This window comes from Erythranthe guttata, chromosome 3, assembly GCF_056151865.1.
Source record: "Erythranthe guttata isolate IM_541 chromosome 3, IM_541, whole genome shotgun sequence".
Taxonomy (NCBI): domain Eukaryota; kingdom Viridiplantae; phylum Streptophyta; class Magnoliopsida; order Lamiales; family Phrymaceae; genus Erythranthe; species Erythranthe guttata.
In genome coordinates this window covers 1,631,887-1,642,561 of record NC_142535.1, presented here as the reverse complement: position 1 = coordinate 1,642,561, position 10,675 = coordinate 1,631,887, and the positions used below count along the sequence as shown (strand labels likewise).

General features: G+C 34.6%; 1 protein-coding gene across 1 annotated transcript; it reads right to left on the bottom strand.

Moving 5' to 3' along the window:
* Window positions 1-373: 373 nt before the first annotated feature.
* On the bottom strand, window positions 374-9,922 carry LOC105951002 (exocyst complex component SEC6). The gene is made up of 25 exons (XM_012974394.2): window positions 9,322-9,922; window positions 7,773-7,811; window positions 7,509-7,597; window positions 7,305-7,395; window positions 7,074-7,163; window positions 6,894-6,973; window positions 6,564-6,656; window positions 6,341-6,367; window positions 6,146-6,253; window positions 5,878-6,004; window positions 5,738-5,782; window positions 4,854-4,909; window positions 4,600-4,708; window positions 4,345-4,485; window positions 4,070-4,249; window positions 3,765-3,848; window positions 3,583-3,669; window positions 2,357-2,401; window positions 2,185-2,263; window positions 2,026-2,095; window positions 1,822-1,909; window positions 1,638-1,727; window positions 1,144-1,260; window positions 975-1,037; window positions 374-820 (listed from the first exon to the last, which is right to left on the bottom strand). The coding sequence occupies exons 1-25, from the start codon at window positions 9,448-9,450 to the stop codon at window positions 689-691; spliced, it is 2,259 nt and encodes a 752-aa protein (XP_012829848.2). The 5' UTR covers window positions 9,451-9,922; the 3' UTR covers window positions 374-688.
* Between the last annotated feature and the right edge of the window lie 753 nt (window positions 9,923-10,675).

Below are 10,675 nucleotides of genomic sequence, written 5' to 3'. Positions count from 1 at the left end.
CGATGTTATTATGTTAGACCATTTTTAATACAAGAGAACCTCAATAAATTAATAATCTCGCTTAAATAATATTTTTTTTCCGGTCCCAAATCAGTGGAAACGTATTAAATTATTAGATCGATAATTTAATATTTCACAAAATTAATAGAATTTTATCCCAACTGTATTAATTGTATTAATTTATAGAGGTTTAACTATATGCGGATTTCCTTTTCGTTTTGAATTGTGAGGGTGTTATTAATAGCCGATATCGGTCTTGCAATAGTAGCCAAGTAAGCCTTCTTTCCCTGCAAAATCCGTCCAACATTTATAAAGCCAAATTAATAAGCTTATATCAAAGTCTTAAAAATTCATAACATAAAAGACATCTAAATTTTATAATTCAATAGACTTGATAATCTCAAATGACACAATTAAGGTACATGCAAAAATAAATTGCCTATAATTTGCCTCAAGTCGCTACGATTTTGAATTTGCCTCAAAAGAATTTGCTTGTTTCGACGAGTTAAAAAATAACAAATCAAATCACTCATGATACATGTTAAAAAATAACAAACCAAAAATGAAATTTCATAAGATTTTTCAAATTCAGCTTGTTTTAGTGAGAGAAATAACATAAATTAACATAACAAATCAATTGATTGCACTCATATACACAGTACCTCGTAACTGATCATTACCTTTCGGACTAGGTGAGTTTTCTCCATAGGCCGCCTTTGGAAGCTGATAAGGACTTCACTTTAGGGAAAACAAAACCCGCCTTTGGAGGATTACCATCAACAAGAGAATTTACGTATATTTCTTTGCACTCTTGAACAACCTGTGTTTTACAAAACAACAATAATCGAGGATGTCACGTTTTCTTTTTCTTTTTTATATAGTTCTTGACATATTTAGCCAATTAAATTTAAAAAAAAAAAAAAAAAAGTTGGCTCCGACGTTTAATGTTTATAAGAAGATTACTATTTATATACCTCTTTAGCATCTTTTCTTGGTATGCCTTCTCGTAAGCTCACAAGTTTTTCAACCACCTCTGGCTGCATGCACAAAGCAAAAGGTAATTACAGAGACGAACAGCAATAACCATACTTCAAAATTAATTCAACAAATGTATATACATGACAAGCATAACGTATTACTTACAGGACAGTCTGGTTGATGTTCGAGAATATTTGTATACACAAGTGTGAAAGAATCCGGGCTCTCTGACGAAGCAAGTTCTCTCAAATCACCAAGTACCCTTACTCTATTTTCAACTTTCTGCAACACATTAGAGAAACATGTACTCAACACATCAAGGACTGTGTTTCGTCATTTCCTTTTCGGTAAATTACAACCACAACACTGAGATAACACTGAATTACGAGAAGTGTTTCTTTCTTTTTTTTTTTTTCTGTGATTGAGCCTTAATAAGAAAGAAATTCATGCAGATATATATACTTCCGGGAGTAAATTAGGTTTCGGATGTGCATGAATTTCTTTCTTTTATATATATATATAATATATATATATATATATATATATATATATATATATATATATATATATATATATATATATATATGTGTGTGTGTGTGTGTGTGTAGTAAATTAATCCTCAGAGCAAATTAAACTTAATCTTATCAGTGGGGGCTTACAGAAACACTAATATATTCCCGGAAGAAGTCCATGAGAACCTCTTCATCTAGCTTCATCCTTTCGATTGTCTCTTCTTTGATATAATTTTTCTGCAAAGCAAATATAATCGATGTCAACATAACAATGATGATTTGAACTTGGTGAAGAAAAGTATCTAAAAAGGAATATTCTCATGCTAGGAACCTGGAGAAGTAGATGGTCAACATAGACGACAATAGTTTCTTCAACGCAGGCCTCAACGAATCGCCTAAACGATCTTTCCTCGATGTACCTTTTACGTAAACACACATATTAAAATGTTCTCCGTGAATTGCAACCTCTAACGAAAGATGAGATGTCAACTAATGATTTTGCAGGATCTGGAATTTAAGTTGTGGAATAACTTACATCTTGACATCTGAAAAGTAATCACTAAATGTGGCAACTAGGTATTCGGTTACTTGTGCTTCCAACCAATCTGGAATTAAACGAGAAGCAAATCAAAACAACATCATGTTTGAAGGCAATTTAATCTGTCAGCTCGTGAGAAGCAGTAAAATTGATTACCTTTCTGATACAGCTTTACAAGTAACTCTTGAACTCCTGGATCTTCGAAAATGACACTAACGGTTTGATGAACAGCTTCCTAATAACAACGAACAATTATAACTCTATGATTGTCAAGAAAAGGTTCTTAACTATATTCCTATTCAATACGGGAATGGGATTACCAATATACCTTCGCAACCTCCAGAAAGCCTTTGCATGTATCCTCAAAATTAACCTGTAATCAGAAGCAGTTTCAAGAAAGATTAGCATTCTTCTTCAGACATATAGTTAAGTCCAGACATGCACATAACCCGATAATGTTTTTATTCACCCTGACACTGTCAAATGTTAGTGGCGGATAAAGAATACTTCCTAACAAATTGAACCAATAATCTCTTGAGTAACAGTGTATTTTGAAGTCCATGCTGGCATGCTCATCATATTCAGTGGGAAGAAGAAAACTGCAGTAACTAGGCCTTTTCCAAAATTAATAAACCTGAAGGATTTTTCTCTTTCTCCATTGATCTATATTATTGTTTCCTTCTCTACTTTATTTATTACACGCGGACCGTAATTTCTTGATTTTTGTGTTACTTTTTTATCTCCATGTTGGCTTTAAATTGCCGACATATATGAGATGGAGCCTGGTTTATTTCCCCTGCATGCGAGGAATCGAAATGACTATAGTCGTACGAAGTGAAAACAGAACCCTATGAATGATTAATTGTAATTTTACAATATATACACAGGTACGTCAAGGAAAAAACAAGGGCTATTGGATAAAATGGTCTTTAAAGCTAATAATTGCATGAAAGATTTTTCTAGGGTTAGAAATCTGAACTTCAATTATGATTATACAATGTTCTGACTACTCCTAAGACCAAAAAAAGTGTGTTCTAGATAAGCACACTAAAGTGTTATTTTTTTTCTTTTAAATTCATATGTGCTTGCTCGTGTATCTGACTTCTCTTTCTTTTATGTGTTGCATTGTTTCCCTAATTTCAACTTATAAAGACAAATGCAATATAATTTCATCAAGTAAATTTGACTATTTATCTGCAACAAGCAATTTACTGGGATACAATTATCTTGATGAAGCTAATAATTAGTGAAACCAAATTCTACAATATCGGGCACACTAGACCAAGGTGAATTGTATAACTTTACTGTGCAGATATTCAGGAAAAATCTGATTTAGAATGAATATGAAGTGCATAACTCATCCACCTAGCAAGGCTCACCATTTTAGAATGTTTAAAGTACACCTCCAAAGCTAAGGACAGATGAATACTAGCATCGAAATGCAGAAAAAAAGAAAAAAGGGAACTATTAACTTTGAATGTTCAGTGTTTTTTAGTAACATTTCAGGCTCTTGTAAAAAAGAAATGGACAGTAGTTCTCAATTTTAATTGTCACCTGCTCCGCATAATTCTGTGGTAGAGCTTCAAGTGTGCTAGAACTTAGCTCCATGGCAAGATCATAGCAGCGGAGATTGTTATTGATCTGTAATGAACTGATTTTATTAGCAGGATATAAATAATGCCAGATAATCATTTGGTGAATCCATCGCATATTATGTCTTGGCAGAATTCACATACCATTGCACATAAAGCTTCCAGACCAATTTCAGAAGCAGGTTCTTCCAATTTCTGCCTTTGTGCTGCTTGAAAATCAATCATTACCTGAGACGAGCAGAAAACACAAAACTCTCAACGTAAGCAGAAAACAGAATACCCACACACAATCCTTAACCATCGTGCACGAGGAGTAAGTAATAGAAACAGAACGTTTAACTATGTCGTAGTCAACGCCTAAACAATACTTTGACCATCACATGGAACGATAGAACATCAAAGATAAGTGAATGAACAAGTTAATTACTCAATTTGAATTTTGAAGCTACCTGAATTATGGCCAAAGCAATTCTGTACAGCATAACATCGGTGCTATTTTCTCTTACAATCTGCACTTGCTCTCCAAGGATGCGAAACAAATCAACAGCAGCTGGAGTGTACAGCTTTCCATCATCTGTTTTCTTCGGTGCTTGTACCTTATCAGCCTCGAGTATATTCAGGTACCATTTCTACATAACAGAGTGCCTTCGGTTAAATTATGTGACCTGATAAGGCTGATTGATATGAATTGAATGCATGCAAATGCTCTCAGTGCCTATTTTACCCTTGTTGTGGCTTGCATTCTTTCAACATAAGCATTCATAAGGGGATCCATTGCACCGCTTTCGGAACAAACTTGAGCAAGTGACTCATCGACACCAAGTCCAATTAGATTCTCTTGGTACTCAACTACCCAGCCAGTCACCTAATACCAGAAATAGACATTCAAGGTGAAAACATCTTCGTATTAATCATACACAACCAACAATTCAAAATATATAATATTCAGTATCAATTACAGTATATTAGAATAAAATACCTTTAATATCTCTATATTTGTCATATCATTGGCTCTGTCACTGAGTAGCCTCAGCCACTGAATAAACCTCTCAGTGTAAAGATTCACCATGAGCTGGAATATTTCATATCTAAATAAATGGACATGTGGGTAAACAAATCAATATTTTCAAATAGAAAACAAACAAAAAATTACTCTAACATAATCCTATCAGAGGCCGAAAGAGCAATCCAATAAAAAAACTATTATCATATTAATGAATAAACACGACAAACCTAGGAGGAAAGCAAGGAGCAACGAAGTCATATATATCTCCAAGTTCTTCACCAATCTGACAATTATCAGAAAAGTTGACCATTATATCAGATATTTTTAACATATGATAATCAGAACTTGATGATGCATGAAAGATAAGAAGTTCTAACTTATAAGATATAACTTGAACATAATAATAAAATATGCACTTCAGGCAATCTAAATATTTACTAGGTTCATAACCAGTTAACCTGCATGAGTACATTTTGACTATGTTGATAATAAATTGACATCCAGGATTTTATAAAACTCTAACCAGTGATTTTCAGGTCTATCTTAGGCTATTCAAGTATACTAGTTTTTTCTATTCAAATATAGTATGAAACCACATTAGACAAATAGAAGTTTGGTTATTTTTTAAGTAGATAATTTTGATGTTATTCACCCTGGTGCTTATGAGGTGGCTAAAGCTGCAATAAATCATACATTATAACTGAGAAAAATTAGCAAAGAGTAAATCATATTCCAACTAGTTACTCTTGAGTGTTCAATATTTGATTTATAAATTAGAAAAGAAGAAGTGAATGTGCTTCATTGATGCTTTCTAATATAGGCAGATGAAGAAAGCTTCGTGAAAAAAGAATGAAGTTCAACAAAAAGAATGTTATATGCGATTCTAAACATAATAAACATGATATCCCAGTATTATCTACAACAAAAGCGAATATTAACATTTAAATGTGTCCTATAATCCTATTAGTACCAAGTTAAAGAAATAAAAATTACTGTTCCAGAAAGTGAATCTCATAAATTTATCCTTTAGGTTACAAAGTTAAGAAAGCAGTAATACTTAATGATTTCAGTTCACTATCGCGATACATCATATCAAGAACCATATCAATACCTTCTTAGCCTCCTCTAAAGCTCCTTTTAGATCCTCAAATACAAGCTGAAAAGCATATCACAATCAGGAACAAGAACAGATAGAAAATTTTAAAAATTCTAGAGTAGTGACTTAAAACATAAGCAGAATAAGAGATGAACCTCGGTGAGCAAATGGTTGAAACGTGCTTCTACAGCCTTACTTATTTCCTCATAACATTTATCCTTATAGCCTTTACCTTGAACCTTCAACTTCTGCTTAGGAAGATTTCTTGAAGAAGCAGATTTCCTGGATTAGCCAAAAAAGAAAGGCCACTAAGATCAACAAAATCATGCAAAATTGATTCAAAATGTCAAAATGCACGGGACATGGAGTAGGAAACTGAATCATGAGGCCAACTGCAGATGTATCAGTTGAACAGGTAAATACTTTGCATTTTTACGAGGATTTGCTACAGACTCCACTGCACCACCTCCTTCAGCCTCGGCTGCTTCAGTAGCTACTTCTTGGTCCAAGATTTCTTGCATTTCAACAACCCTTTTTGTTTAAACGTACAAGAAAGGGTGCATTAGTATCTAGCCAAAAAGTTCTTACTGTAATGTGTCCCATTAAGATTAGACATACCTCAATGCACGAACTAATGTTTGTGGGCTGCCAAAGAAAATAATGGCGATAAATCAGTAGCAGGAAGAGATATACAGTGTTGTTAAAAGCAAAGCACAAAAACCAAAGATGTGATGCACTAAATCGTTTTCCTTCAATCGTTTGTTGACTGAAAATACGAACACCAAAGAAAAAGAACAAAAAAATGGCATCTTGATAAAGGAAACTCTCAAAACAAGCATACCTTTCTTTAGCAAGTTTGAAAAAGTTGGAAACATGACCCCATAATTTCCTCTCGAATGTCTCCCACGTCCGATCTATATCTTCAAAGTATTCACTGTGAAATATTGTAATTAGTAATAAAGAAATAGACTGCTCGACTTCAAAACTAAAAAGCAGCTTAAATGGAAGTTACTGAAATAATGACAATGTTCTGCCAATTTGCCCTCTGCATACTTGACAAGTTGAAATGCATTGTAGAACAAGATATATTCAATACTCTTGGGAATGCATTTTTTAAACCCAATCCTTGCTGTGCAAAACCATTAGGATAAATGCAAGTAAATTTTCTCACCTCAACCGACCAACCTCTTCTTCATGAGATGATGCAGCTGCTAATGCAAACCTCCGCTTCCCGTCCAACGCAGTCAATCTCTAGAGTTGACCAAACATAAAAAAAAAATGTCAATAGCATTGCAACTTTTGATATCTAATGAATTAGACAATAATTATCCAAGACCACAAAAATCTCAACCTCGTAGGTGCTAACAAGTTCCTTTTCATCAGTCAAAGAATCATGTGCCTCAGCCGCCTCACTAGATATTGACATCATACCCTCCACGTCCTGCAAAAGAGCAATAAAGTTATTTGCGCATGGATAAGAATAACAATAATCAGAAACGTAGAAAGCACTATTTAAAATAGATTTTGGTTAATGTCCATATTTATACAGAACGCGACATAAAACACATAGTAGTACACTTACCTTCAGAGTCATGTTCAAATTGTTTCTCGCATTACTGAGGAGCTTTATTTGATCATGATTTTCAATCAATGTTTGGCATTCTTGACATAACCTGTTATAAGGGAAATCTACATCAGCCTATAATAACAAGAGACCAAAAAAAAAGCATATTGTTTACCCAGTGAATCGAGAGCGTTTATAAACTATGTTACATCATCTTCATACTTTTCAATATCAACGAAATTCTCTCTGAGTTGACCAATAGTCTTCTGAGACAAGGACAGTGATTCAAGACCTCCCTGTGCCTGCTCAACCTGAAGCCAGAATCCAGCGAGAAAAGTTAAAACGTTGATGTAGAAACAAGTGAAATAAAATTTTTACATTCTTTACAAGCTTAAACTCATGGCAAGCTCAGGTGAAAGATGTTAACTTCCAATGATAGTGATTCAATGTGGAAATAAGAAGATTTACAGGCTCAGGACACCATACCTGTTCAGCGACCATGGTACTGAGGTGTGCATCATTTGCCTGTTACCAAACCATAATCAAAATGCCCATTAACAAAGAAGTAATCACCATCATCATTTGCGCTAAAAAATTTAAAAGAACTGGCAAGGAACAAAAATTATAAACAATCAAAAAACCAAACTTCTACTAATCCAACAGAACAGCAGTCACTACGCGTCTACGAGAAAAGAGCACCTCAGGAACTGTATTCAACAAAACGGTCGTCAAGGAATAAATGCTCCACGAATTTATGATGCTTTGTTTTAAATAGCATCATTCTAGCAGAACAGCGAGCAATAAATACAGATCGCTTAATATAATCGAATTCCCTAAACTATTCTCTTGTGTGTTGTCACAATCAGAAAGGTCTAAAATGTAAATGAAAGGAGCGATGCAGCACAAAGATGAAGGAGGAAGACTATGATTAAACTACCTAAAGGAGTAATTTCTATATACAGGTCCACTTCTAAGCCTTCACCTTGTACTTAACATTCAGAAGAAACAGTAAAAATCAATTCACAGTCTAAATATGCCTAAACAATATCAAGAAACTGACTGACAAATGCTTCCAAAAATTCATTATAAAGTGTTAGTCATGAGTAAATAGAAAAAGGAAAAATCAAGGATAATGCACACGCCCGTCAATTTAATAAGAATAATAAATAGAACATTGTATCACATAATACACTAAATGAAACTCCAAATTTCTCCATATCCATATAAATTTTACTACTAAAACAGCCCCGCCCCAATTTTTTAACATTGTTAACGACGCTCCTGGTATCACAGACAAATTCTACATAGCATTCATACTCTTAATGACTTCAGATCATTGTTTTACTAACACGGTTACTGACATCAAGTAATTGAAACCTAAAAACACTATATTTAAATACAGAAACTTAAAAAACAGACAGCCAAGATTTATTTCTAGTCCTTCTAAAATCAAGATCGCATTAAAAATAAAAACGAAAACTTCGACCCTCTATCCCACTTCCCCTTTTCCGCGAGCCCAAGAACTGACAATTGAACAACCGACATCGTAGGAGCTTTCCAATTAGTGTCGTCAACAATGCTATTCCTAATCAGATGAACCCATGTAGACACAAGTACCATAATCGTGAAAAGTCCAACGAAACAGTAAATAGGCACCGATTACCAAAAGCGTTCAACAGTTGTCTTGTTGAAGAAACTGCTGTTATGGAAACAGAGTTACGAGAAGAAATTTAGTAAGAAAATGAACAAGAAATCAAGCATCTTACTGCAAATGTTTCTTCAATTTTTTTTTATTTTTTTTTCAATCTCCAATTGTTCCCCAATGAACTAATTACCAATATAAACATCAATCAAAGAAATTGACAGCATAGACTAACACGAATCAACAGGAATTACTATGCCTTCTAATCAATTTCAGTTCCACAAAACTCATGTGATGAATTCAATCGCAGAAAGCAACTTCAGCAAAGGAACGAGATAATTCTTCCAGAATTACCGGAATTCGTCAGATAAAAAAGTCAAAATAAAAGTTGACCTGTTGACGAGCAATGTAATCAGCTTTGATCGAGGCGATGGACTGTAAAAGCTCCGGCAGCGGCAGAAGCTTCGCCACCTCTCTCACCGCCGCCTCCTTCGCCTCCACCCCTAGATCATCCGCCATCATCTTCCTCCCCGCACTGCTCGGCTGCTTAGCCCTAGTCCACCTTCCGTGTAGAAAAGCCGGCTAAATTCAAATTTGGTGATTTTCAGTTCGGATCTCGGCTGAATCGTGTAGAAAAAAGAAAGAAAAATAAATGCAATGTCGCCGGAGAGCCGAGATGCGCTAGTGGTGGTGGTCGTCGGAGAATCGGGAGGCACTGGTGGTCGTGGTCGTCGGAGAAGACGCTGGTGGTGGTGGGGAGAAAGAAAAGTCGATGACTGCTGCTAGAGAGAGAGTCGGGAAATATCTGCTGCTAGAGAGAGAGAGGGTTTCTAAGTAATTCTAATAAAAAACCCCCTTATTTTAGGAATGGAGTATAGTTCGGGCTTGTTCGATTATCGATATTAGATTCTATTAACTAAATAGTAGGGAACTAGCTAGATGTACGATTGATAAAATTTGTATTTATTCAATTTCGTTGTAATAATTAAAATCTGCAATTAAATGTTATTATTTCATCAAATTATTAGTACTTAGGAGCAGTGGCGAGGCCAGAAAAAGTTCTGAGGGGGGGCTTAAATATATCGGGGGTTCGGGGGCAGAGCCCCTGAAAAAAAATTTGCTATCAAAGAAATTTAAGATAAAAATTTGATATGAATTTTTTTTCCTCCATTTTCAGAAGATAATACCAAAAGTTAAATTGCTATAAGAGTCTAAGAAACATGAATATCAACTCGATTATGAAATTTACACAATGGACTTTTAATTAATATTCATTATGAAAATTAAAATGAAAGAAAAGACGTCAAACGTTAATTGATCGTCGGTGTGCGTTCGATCGGCTGTGGGTAGCTATTTAACCGCCATTAGTGCAACTATGCGATAAAACAAAGTTTTTTTTTTTCCTTTTTCCAAAGAACGAGAACGAAGTTGGGAAATAAAAAATGTAGACAAGTCAGACATGAAGGGGGCTTTGAGAAGTGAGGCGACTTTGAATAAGTTGGCTTAAATAGAGGGGTGTTCCTGAGATTTCGGGGCCCCTTCTACAATCTACGTTAGAACTCTTTCTAAAAAGATGATAAAATCTATGTGAACTCGTTTTTGTAAGGTATATAGCTAGAGGCAAGGCTATAAATTTCTGGGGGTTCGGGGGCAGCGCCCCCGATTTTTTTTAACGATAATTTTCATTAAGTGGCACTAAAAGAAGTGTAAATATAGAAAGATAAATAGCTAATGCACTATTATAATT